Here is a 24,396-nt window from a genome sequence, read left to right on the forward strand (position 1 = left end):
GGGCCTGGGGCCTTGACCAACTGCCACTTTGCTCGTTTGAAAACCACAGCCAAATTCTCTGGACAGGCAAAGCAGAGAAAGGGGGAGGTAACCTTGCCCCTTATGACCTCGTAAGGAGCAAGATTCCAGATTGGCCCATCTGAGCTTTCATTTTGTCAAAGGCAGAGCAGGATACCCAGGCTTGGTTTACACCAACGCCATTTAAAGCCCCTAGGGGACCATAGGCAGGCTGGGGGAGCGCATATTAATGTAAAAAAAACTCAAAGTGAAATTTTCATGTCATGTGACCTTTAGAGAAGTGCCAAATCCTCCTCCACAAGGCTGGGGAGGAATGCGAGACTATACCATCAGTGACTGTAAATGAAACTTGGTCTGGGGTGGGGAAAAAATAATGATATTTCTGAAATGTAGCTTAGTAGAAGTAGAAAGTGGCATGAAAAGAAAGTAAAGTACAATTTCCTCAACATTTGTATTTAAGTAATGTTCTTGAGGAAATGTACTTGGTTACATTCCGCCACTAATTGTTCCTCCTTAGTGTTAATCTCAGTGCAGATGAATCAGCACACTGTTGTCCCTGCTAATAAGCGTTTGTAGTGGAGCTGTAACATTAGTAAAAACCCTCCTAGCTGGTAATAATGGATTAAACGGACGGGAGGTGGAGGTCAGCAGCATTTGATGTTTGACACATAGGAAGTCACTGAACATTGATTGGCTCATGTTAAGCCAGACATTCCCCTCACAGGAGGTATGTCTCCTGACTTCACATGTTCAGTCCTTGGGAATTCATCCCCACACACAGTGGCTTGCTGTGCTTTTGTAAGAGACAGATAAAAGACCCATTAGATTCTTTTTTTCTTCTGTCTCCAAATGGAAGAACGTCTCTGGCAACAAAAGTGGAAAGGAATACCACCAGATTAAAATAATGAGGCTTTAGAGTAGCTTCCCATGAGTCACATTTCTCTTTTATCTATCACCTTCTTAGCCCTGCAGTGCAGACATGAAGGAGGGATATATATATATATATATATATATATATATATATCTATCACACACACACACTGTATATATATTAACTCTTTAGGTCCCAACAGATTTCTGATTTGTACATGTCTGCTTGAAAACCTTTTAAACATCCGGTGATAGATATTAAATTGCCAGGCATTAAATAATAATTAGAGCTTTGGTTGTTGCTGGAACCCCTGGCTGCTTTGGCAGGGCCTCGCTAATTTGCCCTATCATCTCCAAGGATGGCGTAGCGAGCCCTGGGCTGTAGGCGGAGGCGCCGGTCTGATGGGGGGAAATGGAAACCACTGGGTGTTCTCTGCTGGGAGTATTATCTTTGTCGTACACACACACACACACACACACACACACACACACACACACACCTCCAACCACCATCCTGCTGCCATTTTGCTTTCATCACAAGCTGCAACCCCCTCTTCACTCATCACTATCAGCTATCTGAGACGAGTGGGCCTTTACCAAACCTTTTAATGGACTCCCAGCTGCTGACAGAATGTACATGTTGCTGTATTTACAGGGCTTTTAAAGCAGTGAAGCAGCATGTAAGAACGTGTGCTCTAGATGTGTGTGGGCAATCATTTTGGGAAAGGGAACATATTAAGTTTGATATGCGTCTGAAGTCTCATATTTTTGCTGTTTTGCCCTTTGTGTGTTTTATGATTTATGTTTTATAGTCTCGCTTTGCCAGACCTTCCCACACAGCGCTGCAGAGGAAGGTCTGGCTAGTCCATACAGCATTCCAGTATGGGAAAATAACAGGCTCTTATTATTGTCATTTCTTTAAACCAATCACAATTGTTTTGGGCGGCGCTATTTGCCGGACGGAGCATCTGTAGTATAGCTTCGGAAAGACTGTTGTTTTGGTAGAACATCTATGTTCTTAGGTTATAGTCGTGCAACAGGAAACTCCGATTGGATAGATAGTCTATCTAGCTGTCTGGAAACACAAAAAAAGCAGAAGAAAAGGATGAACAGTAAATGGAGCGACCATGTGCGGATTTTCCGGCGGCAACAGAGCTCGGCTGGAAGTGAATCGTTGTGGATATTGAGTATTTTGTATATGGTGAATGTTTGTGGGTCTGTAATATGGGAATGAGTAGCATTGCCAGTATATTAGATTTGGGCAATATTATAATAATGTGCATTGTGGTGTTGTAATTAAAGGGGACTTCTGCACTTTATTATTTTTTTCTTTAATAGTAGTGTCAGATGTTTAGATTCAAAGTGGCCAAAGTTTCAAATAATGAGATCAATGTATGTAAAACAATTAGAAAAAATCCTCAAATTTCAGGTACTTAAAATGGCTGAAGCTGACATTAAATTGAACCAGATTTCTTTCTATGGTCATCTGCTCCAGTCAGTGTTCACATACACTGCTACATGTTAACCATGCCTATGCCAGAGAAAACTGCAATCTTGGTTGCCGATGTTAATTTCTCCCCACTTTTAAATCACATGCTGGATTTCTGCTGGAACATGTCAGGTTTTCTAGTTTTTGGTTTTGAAGTCTTTACTGGTGATGTGTCATGTACTGTACAACATTACATTCATTCCTCCAGCAATGACAGATGGTACAGGATGGAAGGCCGTTCGTTCCCGCCCTCTAGTGCCCACCCGTAACTATTATGGCAGCAAAGCAGTCAAGACAATGCTTGATATTCCAAAGCCGTGCCCAGAAGTGTGCATGTAAGGGCTCTCGGTTCCGCTAAAGATACTCGCCAAGTCTATTTTCACGTTGAGACAGCTGAGTAGGAAGTGGAACAGCCAGGACATGCAGTCAATTTACCAACCCCCACCCCCCCCCAACATTGCACACCAAAGATCCTTTTCATAATAGCTTGGTAGATACTAACTTATAAAACATGTGATTGTCCTTTAAAGTACTTATACAATCTACAAGTTGGACAGCAAGATGATTTGCTTCTGAGACACTCCAAGACGTCCTATACAATCAAGGTTAAAAACACAATAAAGTCCAGGACTTATTTCCATTGTGATCCTCATGTCCCCCGATTGTGGTATGGCACGTGGCGGATGACGGACCAAAACCGGAACGCAGCAAGAACACAGCACAGACGGGGCCGGTGGAGAATCTGGGTCAGGAAGGAGGTTGGTTCGGGGGGTGGGTGGGGGGGTCAAACAAACATAGGATTTCCATCAGGAGACTACCATTTGTGTCCAGTTTGAAAATAAAAGTAGACAGCTAGTTACGGTTAGACTTTAACAGAGCGGCGTAACCCAAAACACCATCTTTACATTCTCTGGTTTAGATATGAGGTCCTATGTCAGGCCACCGTTGGGGGTCGCAAATTTATGAAACACTCCTGTGGGTTAGAGATAGGGGGGAGGGGGGTTTGGAGGCCTGGTTGTAAGAGGACAAATAAAGGCAAATTACTGTCCAAAAGGTAACAATCCATCCTAGTTTACAGATCCACCTTCTGCAGTACAGTGCTTCAAGGACCAGGGACCTTGAACTTTATGGAGGATTTAATCTAAATGCACTCCAGGTTTACATTCAGGACTCTCACTTTACTTTTTCCTGATAAGAAAAGAGTTTAAATGCCTTTGGAAATGTTGGACAGGCATGTTGTGTGCGCCTGACTTGTTTAATGTGCCTGAGTACCATCTACAGTGAACTGGCTGACAGCACACCAATTCAACGGAGGCCCCTAACTCAACCTGAATATTGTTGTCCTTTTCTCTGTCCGTTCATTTCTCTTCCCCTCTGTCTCCACGCAGGAGGCCATAGTAACAGGTCTGCTCCCAGAGACAAGCTACTCTGTGACTGTGGCCGCGTACACCACCAAGGGCGATGGAGCTCGCAGCAAAGCCAAAGTGGTCACCACCACAGGAGCAGGTGTGTTGCACCCACCATGTTTTTGAATGTTATTGCAGGAGAATTTGTTCTCTGTCCCAGACCATGATGATCTTTATGTGTAAAATAGTTTATAATATGATAAGTGGTGACCATATGAACCTAACTAATGCTTTGTGTTATAGCCCCACCGATATATCGGCGGGCCGCTGTTGGCTAATGTTAGCATCAGCAAACTTTGGATCGATATTGGTGCAAAAGTGACATTACCAGCAGGTCCACGACACAAATTAGCATTTTGTTCTGACGCCACTATGGCCAGGCCTATTTTGTTTTTCAGTTCTTTCCAAAATCATTACAAATCACTGGATTTTTGTGACCATATTGTTTGGTTAGGTTTAGGCAAAAAATACTACTTAGGTTTGGGTTAACAACAACAACTAAGGAAACATTTCAATCACGCTTTTAAGGTTAGGGTTATGGTTTAAGTCAAACTAGTTTTTTTTTTAATTTAGTTTGTCCAGCCATTGGTTTTGTTGGTTATTACATTGTATTCACCCTAGTAATTGCTGAGTTCTCAGAATGCAGCAACGTGTCTAAAAATAGGTCCAGCAGGACAACATGACCTCGAGAAGTCACGCAAATTTAAGGTGAATGTTAATATTACAACTCGAACTATCCGTTCTTAAAGCTATAGTGCGTATTTTTTGTCTCCCCCATGAGGAATTATAAGTAATGACAACAAAACTGTCATTGCATCCACATGACACAAGCCTTTCATGTCCGGGCAAAAAATCACAACTGAACATAGTCATGTAACACAAAAAAGTTAAATAATAAAAAAATAAAGATTGTGCAGGTGAGATCAAGAAAACCAGTGAGTCTCACCTCAGGAAGAGAGGAATATTATAGAAAATGAACAAATACAATTATAAGTGTCGCCAAAAAACAAACTTAACAGAAGTAAGCACTCAATTAAAACAAAAATTAAAATATAAGCATAGGTTGGCTACATAAACATAAAAGGCATATAATAAATTACAATAATGTAGAAAACATGAGGCTATGTGGACTGATGTGTGTATGTGTAAGCCAAAATAAATGGGATATGAATAGGTCAGACCAATACAGACCGTTAAGTTTAGTAAATCAGACAGGTCACAAACCTTTTTTTATAATTCTTGACAGAAGTTGACTGAAATGCAGTGTTAATATACACCTGTTCAAGGAAAAGCTATGTTTGTGCAAGTTGCACTTAGTGCAGTATTGTGATGTATATATGAGTTGTATCCAACACTCAGTGATGAAGTGTAAAAAAAGTTGCATTTCCTGTATTAGGAATGATTTCTTGTAGCGGTCCATACCACAATGAGTTAACCCTTGTGTTGTCTTCCCGTCAAAATGAAATGAAAAATAACACTTATTTTGATATATTCTATCGATGTTTTTAACTTTCAATTTTGAAACACTTCAACACTTGACGCTTTGTCTTTTTTTTTTTTTACATTTTCAACACTACGTAACACTAAGTTATTAACTTTAGTTTTAAAAGTTATTTTTTAAAGGAATTTTTGGTCAATAAACTAGATTTATAGGAAATTAGACCTAATGTTTGAGTAAGAAAAGCAGAAATTAGGAATTATTTAGACTAAAATTAAAGGAAAGTATGTTGATGGATAATCACAGACTGGAATGTGTCAACTTTTACTCAATACTATTTCAAAAGAACTGAATTTGTTTTCAAATACTATAAAATTGAAAAAGACACCCCAAAATTAATGAAAGTGGAGATTTGTACTTGCCAAAGAGCGTTGTGTGGAATCAATCATGTTATTTTGGGGAATTACAATTGGGTAGTTAAAGAGAACATTGATAGGAAAACGGGTCAATTTGACCCGAGGACAACATGATTAAGGGTTTAGATTAATTTTGTGTTGAATAGATTGCATGTAGTTGATTTAAGAGCAACAAATGGGAATGTCTTCCAGTGCCTGGCAAGCCCACTATGATGATCAGCACCACAATAGGGAACACCGCTCTGATCCAGTGGCAGCCGCCAAAAGAGATGGTGGGGGAGCATGTGGGATACCAGTTGCAGTACAAGAGAGTAGAGGAGGAAGCTTTCACCATCAAAGACTTCCGAAAGTCAGACGATCACTTCACAGTCACCGGCCTCCACAAGGGAGCCACCTACATCTTCAAACTGTGCGGCAAAAACAGAGCCGGCAACGGGGAGGAATATGTGAAGGAGATCAGCACCCCTGAGGACATTCCCAGCAGCTACCCCCAGAATCTGAGCGTGGTAGGCCTGACCGCCACCTCCACCAAGCTGGCCTGGGAGCCCCCGCCGCTGCCCGAGAGAAACGGAAAGATTGTCAAGTACGTGGTGGTGTACCGAGATATCAACAGCCAACACAACAACACCAACAGCACCGCGGAAACACAGATGACCGTCCAAGGTTTGCAGCCGGACACAACCTACGACATCAGAGTCCAAGCTTTCACCAGCAAGGGGGGGGGACCAATCAGCCCCAGCATTCAGAGTCGAACCATGTCCACGTCCATGCCAGGTGAGAAGCACAGGCTACTTCTCAGTGCTGCGTTCAGGGTGCTTTTAGGCAGCTGCATCTGACCTCAGCACTCCGTACATTACCCTACTCTATAATTTGGACATGTAGGTAGGAATCGACCGGTACTGATTTTTCAAGAACGATACAGATTATTAGTAGTCAATGAAACCTTAACCAATAATTGGAACTAATATGCGTTTGCAGTGAAAATTAACATCTTTAAGTCAAAATTAAGATTTTGTAATGTAACTCCAACACAAAACTTTGTTTAGATGCCATAAGGAATTATTTAATAAATGAGAAACTTTCAACATAATACTCCTACCAAAGCAGAGGGACACACACAAAGCTTTAGCCGAGCCAAAGTAGATCACTTTTTAGTTCATTAACTTAATTGGCTATCAGGCAAATAAAGCGCTGATACGGACAATCGGCAAACTTCCAAAAAAACAGCCTGATGATCGGCCTTTACTTAACTTCGGCCCCTAAACTTAACTGTAATGTCCGCTGAAACGACCAGCAGGTCATGGTGCTCTAAACTCAGCTCAAAGTCACCTATTCTCTGGTTACTGAACTGGACCATGCCATTGTTGCAGAGGTCTGTAGCGGCTAATCAAATCTACTAACTTCCACTGATACGATGAGCTGTGACGGAGGTCTATATATGGCGTCACAAATCTCTGTAGCGGCTAAAAACGACTAGCACCTGCCTCTCTGCGTCATGGAAGTCTGTAGTCTGTGTCACATGACCAGCCGGCGGTCTCGTAGTTCCATAGGATATCTTACGTTTGTTGTAAATAACTTTATGCATACATTTTTGGTACTATATGGCACAGACCTATTCATGAGAATGCCTTGTCAAGATATAATTGCACTGGTATTGAGACGACTGTGCCAAATAACACAGACTGTGCTCTTATTTGGATGAATATGCAAATGCAAGTGTAGAAACTGTCGTTTTAATGAACAAATGCCCTTGTTTTTATTGGTTTTGTGCACCAACTTGTTAACTTTGAGTCATCTCAGTCATATCTGCAATTAAATTAACCACCTAATAATCATCTAGACCTTCCCTCAGTGTTCACCAAGAACTTTGGTGTGAAGGCTGTGATGAAAACATCTGTCCTGTTGACCTGGGAAGTGCCAGAAACCTACAAATCCCAAGTGCCTCTCAAGGTAAAGATCAGCCCACATTGTCACCTAGACAGCAAATGCAGCCCTGAGACATTACACCCACTGAAGTTAACAATTGAAAGATGTTTCTTAATATTAATCTAGAACCAAGTAAACCAATGTTTGTGAATATCTATATGATATGGGTAGCTCTTTGACTTGCATTAGGTGAAGGTTCCTCTTAGTCAATTTTATCTTCTAGCAAACAACAGAAAAATGCCTAAAAGCTGCTGTGTGATATTCACTACCAACGGGGTAAATAACCCATGAGTTTTCATAAGCTGCCGACCCAAAAAAACTGAAAACAAAAGTGGAGACAGACTTGACGAATCAGCAAGGAGAACGTGAAGACTGTGGGATCCTGAAACTAAGCTAACGTTATGTCCGACATAAATTACTGGCATATAGTTAGCCTAAAACTAGTCTCACTTTGCCAGACCTTTCTCCGCTACGCAGCAGTCTGGCTAGTCCCCACGGCATTCCGGGATGGGAGAAAAACAGGCTCTGATTTATTGGCATTTCTTTCAACCAACCACAGTTGTCATGGCCAGTGCTAAGCTCCACATGGAGCCATGTTCCTCTGCAAAATAGCCTCGGGAAGGAACTTGTTTTGGTGGAATGTGTGTTCGTTCAAAAGTAGTTTCAGTCGTTCATCAGAAAACTCAGATTGGACAGATAGTCTAACTAGCTGTCTGGATTTACCCTGCAGAGATCTGAGGACCAGGTAACCATAGTCCTCAGAAATCCACTCAAATTTAGAACACCAACACAAAGAAAGTGGAAGGAAACGAACATTGGCGTGTCCACCATGACATGACATCTGTCTCACATTATAGATGTGCAAAAGTATTGTTCTGTACTGATTTCTTTTCTTAATTAACAACAATTTGGAGGACCCCCTTGGGGCCCCAAATCCCCTGTTGGAGATCTTTGCTTTAGAGTCAATTCGGTGGTCAAAATATTGACTTTGGTACCCAGCCCTAGCGTGAGTTAAAAAACAAAAACATCTTTGTTTCAGATCCTGTACAACCAGCAGAGTGTGGAAGTCCAAGGCAATCTGAAGAGGAAGCTGATCACAGAGCTGCAGCCGGATACGGATTATTCCTTCGTGCTAATGAGCCGGGGAAACAGTGCCGGCGGCCTCCAGCAGCAGGTTTCCATCAGAACAGCTCCGGATCTGCTGAAAATGAAACCAGCTCCATACCAACACGATGTGGAGGAGGGGGGTAGAGTGACCATCAGTCTGTCCAGGGCGCCTGCTGAAGCCCACATCAGGTGTGTGCTGTTTGTTTGTCACAGAGGGAACTATGGCTGAACAATGTTTGAAGAAATTAATCTAATTACATTTTTTTGCCATCAATTGTCATTTGGATTCGAAATGTCATTTTAAAACAAAAACAAATAGCTAAAGTTCACTATTCACCGTGTTACGGATAAAACATGTCATGAAGCAGTATAACAGGAGACATCATCAAAACTGATCTATATTCTCATGCAACAATAACATATATATGAATTTCCAGCAATTGGTGTTTTTCTTTTAACAAGAATGGGCCATTGGACAGTCAAACACAGACCATTTATCACAAAAGCTAAGTTATAATAATAATAATAATACACAACAATTCCAATTATAAAATATTAATACTTTTCTGTGAACTGAAATGTCTGCTATGTCTGCTAACAGCAGCATCTACAGATTACACCTTCTATCATCAAGTTATACAAAATAAATCAATAAGCCACTGAAAATAGGACATTTATAGAAACCATCTGTGATATGGAACATAATTCAAACAATTATCCTGTGAGCAAAAAATAAAATACAAGAATATAAAGAGGAATAATAAAGTACTCAAACCCAATTTTAAAACCCAATGTTGATTTTGATTTGAAAATGATTAATGGTTCAGCCCTAGTGGGATACTGAAGACATAAGGGATGAGTCATGATTTCAGAGAAGGTTTTGAAATGTCTTCTCTCCTTTGCACATATCAATATGATGTTTGTGGAAAGTAATTAGAAAAGGCTTTGTATGGAAGCAAATAAAAGGTTAAAAAGTTGTTGAAGTTAACTACAAGTCAATTCTTAATGCAGGTAACACTGAACGTATAGTATTATGAATATTAAAGATACTAAAGTATTAAGATACTTTACTTTGAAAAGCATCATATCTGTGTCTTCAGCTGCTTTTAAATGCTTCTTCACAGGCTACACACAGAAAAATAATGGTTCTTTAAAAGACCCTTTGCTTCTTTAAAGCAGGGGTTCCCAAAACTTTCAGCCCACGACCCCCAAAGTAACGGTCCAAGTGACTTGCGACCCCCCCCCACTATAAACGGATATAAACATTGCACGAGTATCCAAACACGAGCATACTGACAACACAACACAACACAACAGTTTTATCTCATGTTAAAATCATGGCTAACATGTGCTATTTTTAATAGTTTTTAAATTTCTATTTTCTGGATATCAACTTGCGACCCCCTCTCTGGCTCGCGACCCCCCCTGTGGGTCCCGACCCCCACTTCGGGAATCTCTGCTTTAAAAGGGCCATTACTAATTGAAGGACCTCTTTATTTAATGAATGTGTCATGGATAGTGGAGAAGACCCAAATGCAGAGAAGACAGGTGAGGTAATGAGATTCAGTCTTTTTTTTAACAAAATTCTGACAAAACAGCAAGGCAAAAAATGAAAAATCAGGAGACAGGTTGGGAAATTCACAGCACGCTGATGCAGGTACACACAACACAACGTGACGCAAACAATGATTCAACACCAGGCAAAAAACAAGGACTAAATACACCAGGTAACGAGAAATAACAAGGGACAGGTGACACTAGGGATGAGGAACAGGTGAACCAAATCGAGGCTGGGCAGACAAACAGAAAAGGCGGGAAAATACAAGACAGGAAGTAAAACTAGACCAAACAAGAGAGAAAATGGACTTAATAAAACTAAAACTAAAATGAAACAGGAAACAGAACATACAGACACTAACAATCGTGAGAGAATATTTTTTAAATGGTTCTTTCAGGTCACCTAGAGGCAAGTTAGGGACAACAAACAATTATTTATTATTGAACAATTTGCAGATTTTCTCGATTTCTTGTTTTGTCTGCATAAAACACCAGCAAGCAGTGAAATATGCGCAGCGCAGTTTCACAAGGCCCGAAGTATTTGGCGTGGTAGTTTTACTGCAGTGGTCAAAAAAAGGTACTTAGAGCTTGGTGAGTAATAGGACTGTAGAAATACTTGGTAAAATTCCTGTATTCAAAAGGTAACTAAAGTCAAAATACAAAATTATAATTATTGATGGATTAATGTAAATGTTACTTAATTTATGCAGGTGAAAATGCTGGGGTTAATTTAGTGTATGTGCTTCTTGGTGCTAAGCAGGTGGTTTACAGTACATTGGGTTCATTTGTCACACCCTGTCTACTGTAAGTGAAAATAAAGTATTGAGAGTGGCAAGACTCAACCAACGGTAAATATGCTACAAATCTCTTTAGAGCAGAGGGGGACTGCTAAGTGCCCTTCTACACCATTAACTAATGCAACAAATACTATTTCTAGTCCTAGTTCCATTATCTTTATTGTGACTATAATTGCCACTGTTCATCGTACCCCCCAACCCGGCAGACAACCGCCCACCCAGAGCCAGGGTCTGTCCGAGGTTTCTTCCTAAAATTAGTTTTTCCTCGTCAAACTAAATGCTTGCTCTTGTGGGAATTACTGGAATTGTTGGGTCAATTATAGAGTTTGGTCTAGACCTACCCTATCTGTAAAGTGTCTCAAGATAACTCTTGTTATGATTTGATACAATCTATCAAATTTAATTGCTCATTCTCAATGGATTTGACACCTTTTACACAACACACAGTGGTTTGACCCATTGTTAAAATAGTGCAGTCATAGTTTTAAAAACAAGGAGCATGTGTGCACGTGCAGTGTGTGACTCTGACATTTAAAAATGGGTCTTGTATAGTGTTACAAGTAATGCTCTTACGCTGTATTGATATAGCCATCCCTACATTAAACATAACTCCAACGATTATGTTTAATCCTTACCCCAATTTCTCAAAAACTATGTAAAAATCTAAGTTCTCATAACCAGAGGTGTCAAAGGTATTCACATGCATTACTCAGGTAGAAGTATAGATACTAGCGCAGAGCTTGCAGTGCATTCGAAAGGAGATGTTCATGCATCCAACCATTTTGAAAAATGGTTGTAGATGGGTTGGCTGGTCTTGCTGGTGCTTGGTTGGGACATTTCGCTCGAGTTCTCGTGAGTCGGCCACAGACATCATCGTTCTAGGCTACATACGGCTGCTATTTCCTTGCTGGAGTGGGACGTGATTTGTGTCGTGTGCAGGTGGGATGGATCGCGTACAAACCAATAGGGTGTCGGAATGGTATATGTTTTTACTTCTCATCCAACCGCAATCAAATTTACTCTTTCCGGATGGCGCGATTTATCTCTTATAGGTTTTTGTCTTTTTGCCAAACTGAAATAAGAGTAACGATGCTATTTTTAAAATGTGAGGAGTAGAAAATACAGATAATTGCGTGAGAATGTAAGTAGTAGAAGTAAAAAGTCTGCTGTCAAACTAATTCTTGATAACGATTCTGATACCTAAACTAGTGTATTGGCCAATACCGAGTAATGATCCGATACTATCCCTGAGTACATGTGATATGATTTCTCTCATTGTTGTATAGGCCGTACAATATAAGGTTGTGAAACAAGAGTACTACTGGAATTGTGGTGTGTTTGTAAATTATAGTGTGGTCTAGACCTATTCTATCTGTAAAGTGTCTCGAGATAACTCTTGTTATGAATTAACAATAAATAAAATTGAATGAACAAACACTGTGAATAAATGAATGCCGTTAAACTTTCTTTTATTATCCAATTTGACTGTCAATCTTAATGGAAAGAGAACTTAAATAAACTACTTTAACCCTTGGGTTGTCTTCCCGTCAAAATTGAAAATCAACGATTATGTTTTTATCAATATTTTTTTTAAAACTTTTTCTTACATTTTTGTCCCTTTTTTCAACACTTGACGTTTTTTTTCAATGTTTGTCCCTTTTGTGATGTTTTCAACACCACGTAACACTAACTTATTAACTTTAGTTTTACAGTTATTTTTGGAATTTACGGTCAATACAAAACATTTATAGGAAATTACACCTAATGTTTGAGTTAGAAAAGCAGAAATTTGGAATTATTTAGACTAAAATTAAAAGGAATGTGTGTTGATGGATAATCACAGACTGGAATATGTCAACTTTTACTCAATATTATTTCAAAACCTCTTCAATTTGTTTTTCCAAATGGTATGAAATTGAATAGGACTCCCCAAAATTATCCATCAAAATCACCCCCAAAGAGTGTGGAATCAATCATGTTATTTTGGGAAATTAAAAAGAACACTGATATAGGAAAACAGGTCATTTTGACCCAAGGACAACATGATGGTTAAAGTATATTTTATTAAGGGCTACCAATCTGATCCAGAACTTGCCTATACTGATACATGCATTTTAGGCGGTATCAGAGTTTTTTTTCCAATAATGGTATTGGTATCGGATCATCTCTAGTTATTGGGTATGAGTATTTCTTTCACCACTGGACTCATGCCAAAGCCATAATTAACATCAACCCCAACCCAAACACTTAGTCCCACAACCCAACAACATCATGTTTCTAACTAATACACCAATAGCCTTGCTAACAATAACCCCAGTGCCACTCCTGAGCTCTCTCCTGGTACTAGAGAGCTATTTATTTATGAGTGGAGCTTTAAACCCACAATGGATCAGCAAAGAGAATCCCAATGCAAAGGCTTAAACTCAGTAGAAGTTAACTTTTTTTATTATTACACAGCCGATCAGAAAAAACAGGCACTGAAAAAAGCTTGGACTTTTAATTCAAGTGCGCTGTAAAAAGAGATGGGAGGCTGATGGAGAGAAGAAAAACTAATAATAACTAATAATTCCTCTATGACTGCCAGACCCAGACTTTTTCATTAGTCCCACAGCAAACTCTCTTTGATTTTAAGAGGACACTTGAATGTTAACTGGGTAGCTCACCATGTACAGCAGGCGCCCAAATGCAGTGGCTCAGTCCTCGATGCAGCAGCTTAGGGTTTGAGTCCGACCTGTAGCCTTTTGCTGCATGTCTTCTCCGTCTCTCTCCCCCCTTTTGTGTCAACAGCTGTCCTGTCTATAAAAGGCTTAGTCCTCCTGCTGTCCTCTGGTCAATTTGACCGACCCCTTTAAAAAATGTCTATATATGAAATATGAGTTTCCTTTTAACCAAATTACCACAAAAAAATGGATTGGGTTCCTTACAACGATCTTTGCAAATACAATTGATCACTTTCATTCCTGACTAAACTCGTCTTTACGTACGTCTGATCTTAACAATTAGTCAAAATAAGTCATCATTTCAATGTTTTTTAACTCAAATATCAGGTATATTTCCAAACAAATGAGGCTAATTGACCGTGAATTCCAAAAAGTACTGTAAAGCTAGTGGTAGTAAGGTGGATTTAGTGAAAACTAAAAAGAAGTCTGAAAAAGGAACAAAAATGTCAAATGTTTGTCCGCTTTTGACCCGGGAGGACAACACAAGGGGTAAAAGAAAAATGAGACATGTAATTCACATTGATGCTGTGTATGTTTGATGTACGTACGTATGCGTGTATATATGTACATATGACATATGGGTGTGTAATGCAGTTGTGTTACTGTGCTTGATACAGGTGGTACTACATAGTGGTTGTCCCTGTCACCCCGGTTTCTCCGAGAAGATGGGAGAACCCTGAAGACATGGACATACATGAGGTGAGTGGACGTGTACTTGTATATTCCATGTACTTTAAATGACTATGTTTACACTTAAACTCCCTAAAAATCTCCTCTCATAAAGGGCAAACCCGTCCATTTTCAGGTTGAGCGTTTCAGCTGAAGGTTTTAGGTTAAGGTCAGGCTTGGGGTTTGAGTTAGGTTTAAATTGGTTAAACACTGGAACCTTATGCAACAACCACTTGTACAATCACATATTCAGAGTGGTTTCTTTCTATTTATTGCAGTGTGAAGTTCCTCATTTTACATTAATTTAAATGAGACCTGTCCACATATGGTGTAGAACATGTTGCCTCATACAGGGCTTTGTGCATATCTTCTTGCATGAGGCCTATTATGTGTACTAATGAGACAAAATAAGTGTTGAATGCATTGTCTTTCTTAAAGGACAAGCATCCTTTTTGGATAAAACTTTAATTATATTTTCATTACTGATTAGTATCAGCTTTTTTGTCACAGTATAGGTCTTATATTTCATACATAATGGTATAAAAAGGGTCTTAAAAGTCTTAAATTTGACTTGGGAAAACCTGCAGAAAGCCTGCTGTGCATCGTTGTTTTTTCATGTGTTACAAAGAAAACAGAGACCAGCTCATGAATGCAATAACAGACATTTAGACTTGTCTTAGCAGGAGAAGCCCAGGTGTTACTAATAACATTAACGATGGCTCTGCCCCAAATAAGCCACAGCTGCGTGACAGCGAGCCAGCATGCACAATTTCAAGGCCCTGAAACTGAGGCCGCTAAATGGAATTCAACCATCTGAGTTTTATTGTTTACACCTGTGTTTTTCCTACTGGGACATGTCGCATGTCTTCTCTGAAAAAGGCCCACGCACCATAGCGCCAAGTTAATGCAAGGTCCTTCTAAGGGACAAAATCAAGTGTGTGTGTGTGCGTGGGTGTCTCTAATCTTCAGAATCAGTCTAATCTTCAGTGGCTGCACTTGGAGCAGATCGATATCTGGCATAAATAGGGATCGAGTATTATAATTATGGGGCACCTTGGCAGTTTTTGAAATATCACTGCTATGGTCTGATCCAGAAATGCTATGGTCATGAGGCATCCCCCCCCATTGTGTTTGTTGCACTGTATATATCAAAATGGGCTTATAGCTTTAAGCCTTTGCTAGTCAACATTCTTCCATTTGTTGGATAAACAAAGTCATGTTTTAGTTTAAAGATAGTATTAGAATACGTAGAAGGATTACATTTTTAGGATACATCTCTGCTCTGCGTAAGGTCTTCATTGTAGTACATATGTCAGTCTCTCATTAATTTTTGACAGTTTAAGTATTACCAGTGAGTAGAGTGGGTGATTTGGGTTTGCTCGGCCCCTTCAGTAAAAGATAGGATTAATGTCGAGGAAAAAAAAGAAGAAGAAAAAATGTTGTTGGTGAGGGAGTTGGGGGGGACTTATTGAGACAATAATTCAGAATTTACTTGAGGGCAGGGGATAAACAACTTTTAGCCTCAGTGTTCAGATGGTTACACAACAATTTCAAATCAACCCACTGCTCTAAAAATGCACACTTTGCAGTTGGGATTCAGGGACTTTCCAGATTCTGTTAACAATAAAAAATTAAACAAGTATAGATACCCTTTCTTCTATTAAGATGATAACTTTGTCTAAGGAGATGACTTCAAAATTGTATATGCAAAATACTTTACTAAAAGCAGCTTCTCTGTATGTGTATTTATGTACTCAAGCCCCAATAAAGCCCGACATTTTATTAAATTTGCTGTAAAAGATTTTAACTACAATCCAGAGTTGCCTTAATGAGTGCTGCACAGACACGTAAAGTACGTTATTAGGATCCCCAAAACACGGATTAAAACACAAAATTAACAAAAATCTATGACAAAAACAAAGAACAATAATTAACTTTGGATAGCCTTAGTCTAATAGGATTTAACAGGAGTTACGGGAAGATATTACATTTATAATAATATGTAACTTTCTGTATGGCTCATAGTATGTTTTTAAGGTAAAGTTGGTAATAACATTTTGCCTCTGGGTAATCCGGTATTATTTTATCTGCTGAACCATACAATGTTTATACAATCTGTATCATCTTGTAGTCTAGTTTGTTTAATTTAAAACTAGGTATGTCTTTCCAAATCATCTTGTTATGTAGTCACTTTTTCAATAAATAGTTCATAAACTTTTGTTTGCCTAGCATATTACTGAACCCAGCCATCACACACATCCTGCCCCCCCATCCCCCCACCCCTCTGCGCCCCATATACACACACACACACAATCTAAATTCTCAACCTGCATCATTAAACCTCTCTCCTGTTGCATTATGGATTTATCATAGAGAAAATGTCATACGAAGTAAATTCTGCAAAACTAACACAACTAAAGCCGATAATGGACATTTAGATCCTCTTGTCCCTCCTGTTGGTTTTCTTAATTATAGACACAAGTCTCACCTGATTATGTACATCTATTTTAAAATGTTGGTTGTGACTTAGGCCACATTCAGCACAGACTAAACGCCTTTTTATCACCACGAGATTACAGACACGTCTCTGCTGATTGGCTGTCACCTGTGACACAGCCAATAAATAAGAGACAAACCCAACAAACAAGAGAAAACATAACCTTAAAGCCGTTGCACACGTTTCACAACGTTTAAAGAAGAAAAAACATGCCATTCAAGCAGGAAACGTTAGCAAAACAGTGCACATCGTTTTGAGATTGAACGTGCCCCTGGTAAGAAGGCAATTGCTTGTTGTTTGGGAAATGCACCGGGTTGAAGTGTCTTCAGACATGTCTTGGGAATATAAAGATGTGAATGAGATTGCGTGTTATTAGTAGTAGCGAATGAGGATTTACATATCTGCCAGGTTTGGCTGCTGTGGCCTTGATTGCTTTTTTATCTTTATAAATAAAGTAGCGGACTGAGAGTCCTCAAATACAACAAGGCCACCGAGCACCGTCGACACTTCCCACAAAGATTGGATTTGCACCATTCTCTTATCAATTCAAATGTGTTTACTACTTCCTTTGATACGTTTTGCATTTTGGTTTTACCAAGGGATTGTCTCGGTGCAGCGGGCTGCAGTGGGTTGAAGTTTGATGGCTGTGTACAGCATTTACATCAATAGATTTACATTAATGCACTGGTCCAAGAGGAGATTGGTGTGATTTCTACCTCACTCTGGTCACAGCTCATTGATCTGGATTATTAAATGCAGCACAGACATGTGGAATGGTTTATTATGTAGATGTGGAATATGTGCAGTGTTAGTCTTGGCGTCTTAGCTCTGACCGGGTTTCTCCCCAGTGGTTAACACCAAGCCCGATTCAGCAGGGACGTATTATAGATTTTAATCTTCAGCTATGGGGAATTTGAAGGTTAGCAATACTTGACTTCAAAAAACTGGATTTAAGGCTTGGTGAAAGCCAATTGCTAACAACGTATTTGAAGCCTATTGCTTTATGCAAGAAAGATATTCAACTGGGAACATTGGGTTTACAGGTACTGGAGTCTCATGCAAGTGAGACACATCTATCTGAAGGGCTTCCAGTAACAGCCATCAGCCGGTTCTGCCAAGTTTTTGGCAGCTCCAGCCTTTTTTTTCTTTTTGTTGTCTTGATATAGGTCTTTAATTTCATTTGTAATGGTCTTTATAGAGTCTTGTGCAGCGTTATTCTTGGTTTCTAGGTTGACCTGGTCTCTCCCTAGAGGTAAACATCAAGCTCGACCCAGCCGGGAGTGGGAAGGACTCTTTGTACTTCAGAATTTCATGCTTTTTTGTAGCTGGATATATCAATTGTTGTGTCTAAATATCAATGTGGAAACAACATTTGACATTGCTCCAACATTAGCGAGAATGCTGAAACCAGCAGCCTCAGACCAGGTTGCGATGTAACCTTATGGGGCAAATGTGCATCTTCAAATGTGGTCCATTAAATATATTTTGCCCCTGACAGGCTCAGATTATTATTCTGAGTGTCTGACAACATTGTGGAAAGGATCCCTACAGAGATAGACCTTTTAAAACCTCTGTAACACGACAGCTCTGAGGTCGCTAGCACTAAACCCACCAGAGTCCATTAAAAAAAAAAAATACTTTTGACGTGTATAGAGACAACATATTTCCACATGTAAATCTATAAACTATTGGTTTATTTCAACCAAAACTGGAGTGATGGTTGGAAAAGTCAAAAGACGACCCAAAATGGCTTTTCTTAGTTTTAATTTGTTTCTGTTGACTTTTAATGAAATGTAGTTTACAATGTTAAAATTACTATTTATTTACATGGAGTCTGGTGGCGTTAGGGAACATAATTTCGTCATGTTTTGATGACACTTAGAATAATAATCTGAGCCTGTAAGTGGCAAAACAAGCACTTTTGGGGGCGGTTGCCTACCAATCGGATGGTTGGTAGTTAGATCTCTGGCCCTGCTGTCCCATGTTGACGTGTCCTTGGGCAAGATACTGAACCCAGAGTTGCCCGCGATTCTGCACCATTGGAGTGTTTCTTGGATGAGCAGGTGGCACCTTGTACAGTGTATGAATGTGTATGAACGGTGAATGCTTCCTGTACTATGTAAAAGCGCTTTGAGTAGTTGACTAGAAAAGCGCTATATAAATACCACCATACCCCAATGTAGGGATAAGTCCATTGCAGTGACCCAGGTTCAAATCCAAACTGTGCTGCCCCTCCACACACACACACACACCCACAGATTCATTTACTGTCTAACCACTGCCACTATTGAATGAAGGAAAAAGTTTAGTGACAATTTACCCCGTTTGTCAGCGTCATCCTGGACACTGATGGGTGGCAGCTAAGGCTGGCTCTAAGATGATCTAAAGTGGAGATAGGAAGCAGGTGGTGGAGAGAGATGTCTCCTAGAAAAGAGACGAACAAACATGGAAAGAATAAAACTCAGCTCTCAGCTTCTGTACTCCCTGTGAAGGTCATCAAACTCTACGATTTCAGTCCTGTCTAATCATAAAGTCTGGTATTCCTCATCAATTCTCAGAAGAAGCACAGTACTTTTAAGGTTTAATTTATAGCATCTGAAATTACAATACTATGGAAAAATGATTCTTGAAAGAGTTGTGGATTTATATTGATGGCCAAATAAAGCCTCATGAAGCTTTTTGCTATCCATTTCATTTGATTTCTGAGCCCAATAGATCTCGCTTTTGGTGTAAATAAAAAAGGCGTTCAAGGAATCTAGATTGTGGGCTCAGAGAACAAAAAACATGGTTCATGGAGCTTCATTAGGCTTCATTTGTCAATATATGTTATGAAGGGATGGAAGATACTAAACCAGAGTTTTTGGATTGAATCACAATAATTGCCTGCTTTATAGATCAATCAATAAAGCAAGGTTTGATATGGAAAAAACAACGACACTAGTTGTTCCATTATATGGTCCAAAGAACACAATTGAAGTCTCCACTTGAGTTTAATATGCAACTCATTTCATACACTATGTGGGGGGAGGGTCCCTGCTCCATCTCTTTTTCAGCTAAGGGGTCCTTGGCTTTAAAAATGTTGAAGACCCCTGTACAGTACCCTGTGTGTAGTATTAAAATGTCCCTTTCTTTGGAAAAATGGCATCCAAACCAGGAAAAAAGCTTGAAACTGCATCAGAATTAAAACTCACAGAATAGGATAAGCAGTCACTTGGGAAGAGTAAGTTTAAGTTTTTCAATTAATGTACTACTGTTAATGTTGTTACGTTTTCCAAAGTGACCTGTTGTGTTGTCCCTCTGGTAGCTCTTGGAGCCCGACAGCAGTCTGCAGGGAGAGGAGAGTCCGAGCCAGGACGTCCTGCAGCCCTACATCGCTGCCAAGATGGACGCTCTGCCCGAGATCTTCACACTGGGTGATGAGAAGAAATACAACGGCTACTACAACAAACCCCTCCCGGGCCAGAAGCAGTACCGCTGCTTTGTTCTGGCAGACCTGATGAACCACGAGTCTGTGAGTCACCTTTATGTATTTATAAGGACATCAGAATGCATGGCACCTTTAATACATTTCAAAGCTCTGTGGTTAAGCACAGGGTGCTGGGCCTTAACTAGATTTAGATTAGATTACATAGAATTTATTGATAGCAAATTGGGAAATGTCGGTGCTACAGTAGCAAAATATGAGACACACAGCACACTTACAGAATATACAAGATATAATAAATAGTGAAGAAGAGGAAGTAGTACAAGAATAATTATTCAGACTAACAATCAAAAAATACAAAGGAAAGAATGTACAAATGTATATACATTAAGTGGCCAAACATACTAAAAATAGAATTTATAAAGATGTAAGTAAACCTATGGCTGTGCAAGTTGCACTTAATGCAGTATTATGATGTTAATGTCAATTTTAATTCTATAGCACATTTGAAAACAACAGTCGACCAAAGTGCTAAACAGGGTCGATGTTAAATACATAAATGACAAGTGTAAAAGTTACTGCAACCAAAGTGGATCACAGGGAGACAAACAACAACACTTTAAAACATCAGAATCCAGGTTAACGAGGGTTAAAAGCTACAGCAAAAAGGTGCGTCTTAAGCAGTGATTTAAAACGTTTGTAAGGTCTGTGCAGCTTTAATATGCATGGGTAGGTTGTTCCATAGGGTGGGGTATGTGAGAATTATCCAACACTCAGTGATAAAGTGTTAAAAGGCTTCATCGCCTGTGGTAGGAATGACTTCTTGTAGCGGTCAGTGTGACACTGAGGCTGTCGGAGCCTCTTAGATAAAGTGCTCTGCTGTCGGACCAGTTTGGGGGTGGCGGGTTGGGGGTGGCTGGTCAGCGTTATCCATGACACATAACCGTTTGTTCAGTGACCTCCTCGCCACCACAGGTTCTAATGTCCCCTAAACCTTCATCGCAAGTTTTAAAACAAAAGCAAGCCCTCCCCGCTAATGGTGCATGGACATGCACAGTACTTACAGAACCTTGTGCAGAGGATGGTGCATTTCTGGCCAATCACAGGACTCTTTGGTCCGTTGCTCTCCAATCACAAGGCTACCATCAGAGCTAGTAATAAACAGTAGGTGAATGTACACTAGTAGAAATGGAGAAGAGGTAAAGAGTGGTAATAAATTCCAATGTTAAGTTCAATGTGGTAATTATTTCAGCCAATTCTGTTAAATAATCTGGTGATAAAAGCTAGGGACAGCCAAATGATGCCTCATGAAGCTTCATGAAGCATTTTCTTGATTTGCTGAGCTCGCTAAATGGCGCTCTCCGTTCAACAAAGGGTTGAAAGCACATTCCTTTGGTCTTTTTCTTCAAACGCCATCTAGTTTTCGCAGAAAATAAGGTGGTTTCACTTAAGTCAGCTGTTGTTGGCCATCACTGCTAAAAGACAAACTAGTTTATAGTTTTATGACCCTACACTGTATATTGTCTAACTTATATGGGCAAACCTGCAAAGAGGCGTGCTACACTACACTGCTGAAACAAACAAATATGAGGAACTTCACAACAAAAGGGAGCCTTTTAGAATGAACAGCATGTCTGAAATGTTACGATAATAATCATATTCATTGCTTTCAGGACAAACAGATATACAGTGCAAATTATATAGAAACTAATAAGCTAATTCAACTAAGATGATGAATATATTTAGGCTAAACACCCAGTGTATAGCGTATGGGGAACATCAACATGGTGAATTATTTTCCTTTTCTTATGGTCTAATGGTTGTGCTTACTTATATTGTTGCACTGGGCCGTTGAACCCTTATTATTTTGTGAGCCTATTTGTACGTATTGTTCTTTTAGCAGAGAGGGAAGTCCACACCAACATTTATTATGGATATGTATATATATGTCTATAAGTCTTTTGATGTCAGTGCTCACACTTGACCGTTCAATCGGGTCATTAAAAAACTAAATTAAAATTGTAAAATGAGCCAAAGAAGAGAAGGTCTACATTAATTTGTGCAATTCTGCTAAAAAAAGAAGTAGAGAAGAAGATAAGATGGCTGGGAACGATGTGCACAGCCTTGTCTGTCTGTCTTGCAGTGAAATTCGGTTTTATTTCTCATAAGAATCTCAACACAGGCTACAATTTGTTTTTTAAGTGGGGTTTTGAGCCAAAAGCAACCCTGTGCAAGTGTTTTTAAATCCATTAGAAGAACTAATCTGCATTTTAACCAACATCCTCAAACATATTGGAGCTGGTAAATGCCAGAGCAGGGGGAATGAGAGGGGGACACGTAGCAGAAGATATTCCTTTTTTAACCAAAACGCAGCCACATAAATGTAGCCTCAGTCGAGAGGACTGTCAGCCGCAACATTAAAATACTACTCAAAATAATATTAAAACTAACTTCCAGCTTTACAACAGATCTTTAAAAGAAGCACTGTGGATAATCAGAGCTGCTGAAAGACAGTCAACCAAAATGTCTGACCTGTCAGGAATCCATCTGATCAACCATTGATCATTGGAGGGAATTCATCTGTTGTCATGACCACCCTCAAACTGAATGTCAAACAACAGCCGGCCTGGCGGAAATGACCAATTCAGGGTTCAAATCTTGCTTAATTCGTACAGCATCTGCACATCTTTTGCAACAACCGGTTTATCCACATGTTGATAAGATACAGGGACTAGACATAATAACAGGGACACGTGTTTGATATAATGCAATAGCTTTGCAATGAGTGCAACCTCTGTGAAACTTGTACTTACTTGCAATTATGTGGTTCAGCTCTGTGATGAGGCCACCATCTGTGTTGTTGTTGTACTGGATTGCATTAAATATGAAGTTGATATTTTCTCCTTACTATCTTACGGCATCCTTGATCAATTGAACCTTGTCAGAACAGAGCTCTGGTAATAATACAAATGAATTCCCAGAGCAGGTCCGACCAATTTTAGCACCAATTGTTTTATGTCAAATATTCCCTTTGTATTCCTACAGCAGTTAAATACACTGATCCAGGCTCGCTATTACCACGTGAGAAAGAAGTAAAGTTTTGTATTGCACTGGATTGAGCTGTAAGTCACAGTCTGCCTTGCATGCAGCAGTGCAGTGTCAGGAAAAAGTTCACCGAGACCAAGGCTGTGCTTGACATCTCTCGCCCTTTAATACATCATAAAACTATTGCTGGTGAGGAAACATGGATTGGTTTTTAATATACAGCTCTATTGCCGTTTTGTCTGCATTCTTGGTTTTAATAACCGTCAGATGAACAGTTCTCATAAAACGTCCTTTCTACCCTGTGGGTCACATTCTAGTACTTACAACTGCAGTGTGTGTGCCATCCATTTTCACAAGGCCTTGTGTTGTTGAATAAACAGAGCTCAGTCTGTTTTCCCTCCCTGGATTGTTCTGTTGTATCTCTGGAACAAAGTAGAAGCCCCTCAGGCAGCGGTGCACATATTGCCAGGCACGACGCTCTGATGCAAATCACGTCCTTGACTCACGCAGGTATCTGCAGGTATATATCTCTCTCAGGCAGTGAAGCAATGATCCCTGCTGTCATTCACAGGTTGCTTCCAGTGGACAGAATTTTCAGACTGTCTCTCTAATTGCTATTCCTTCTGTTTCTCATATCAGTAATTTATAGGGCTGTAACGATAGGAAAAATAAAACCAAAATTGCAACACTCCACGAACCTGTGTTGCGGTGGGAGACGGCAGAATCACAACAAAACCCTTCCAACTCCCAGTTATTCTTCTCGTCCAGATCCAGTGCTACCGCATCTTTAAATTACTATTAATCCTTTAGTGCCTGGGTCTGTTTCCTGACGGCTCAGTAAACTGCCGTAAGCGTCCTTAGCACCAGAGGTAAGTGCTGACCGGGCTGGCTGCTAGCTGGCTGGGGGTTGACTGTGGATGTGTCCCCGGGCCGGGGCTGTAATGATAGTGGAGGGTGGCTAGCTGGCTGGGGGCTAACCGTGGATTTGTCCCCGCCGGGGCTGTAATGATAGTGGGG

The 24,396-nt window shown here is 39.9% G+C and overlaps 1 protein-coding gene across 29 annotated transcripts in view; it reads left to right on the forward strand.

Annotated features, from left to right (window-relative positions):
- The window catches only part of ptprfa (protein tyrosine phosphatase receptor type Fa), a 362,404-nt gene that overhangs the window by 270,371 nt on the left and 67,637 nt on the right, over window positions 1–24,396 (forward strand). For 17 of the 29 annotated variants that reach the window (XM_034882227.1, XM_034882230.1, XM_034882238.1 and 14 more), the window contains 6 exons: window positions 3,766–3,883; window positions 5,830–6,411; window positions 7,478–7,587; window positions 8,603–8,859; window positions 14,362–14,443; window positions 20,215–20,421. In XM_034882227.1, the coding sequence (XP_034738118.1) occupies window positions 3,766–3,883; window positions 5,830–6,411; window positions 7,478–7,587; window positions 8,603–8,859; window positions 14,362–14,443; window positions 20,215–20,421 (1,356 nt within the window). The remainder of the gene's footprint in view (window positions 1–3,765; window positions 3,884–5,829; window positions 6,412–7,477; window positions 7,588–8,602; window positions 8,860–14,361; window positions 14,444–20,214; window positions 20,422–24,396) is intronic. The other 12 variants (XM_034882229.1, XM_034882251.1, XM_034882252.1 and 9 more) reach the window with 1 other exon arrangement.

Source organism: Etheostoma cragini, chromosome 9, assembly GCF_013103735.1.
Source record: "Etheostoma cragini isolate CJK2018 chromosome 9, CSU_Ecrag_1.0, whole genome shotgun sequence".
In the NCBI taxonomy this organism is placed as follows: domain Eukaryota; kingdom Metazoa; phylum Chordata; class Actinopteri; order Perciformes; family Percidae; genus Etheostoma; species Etheostoma cragini.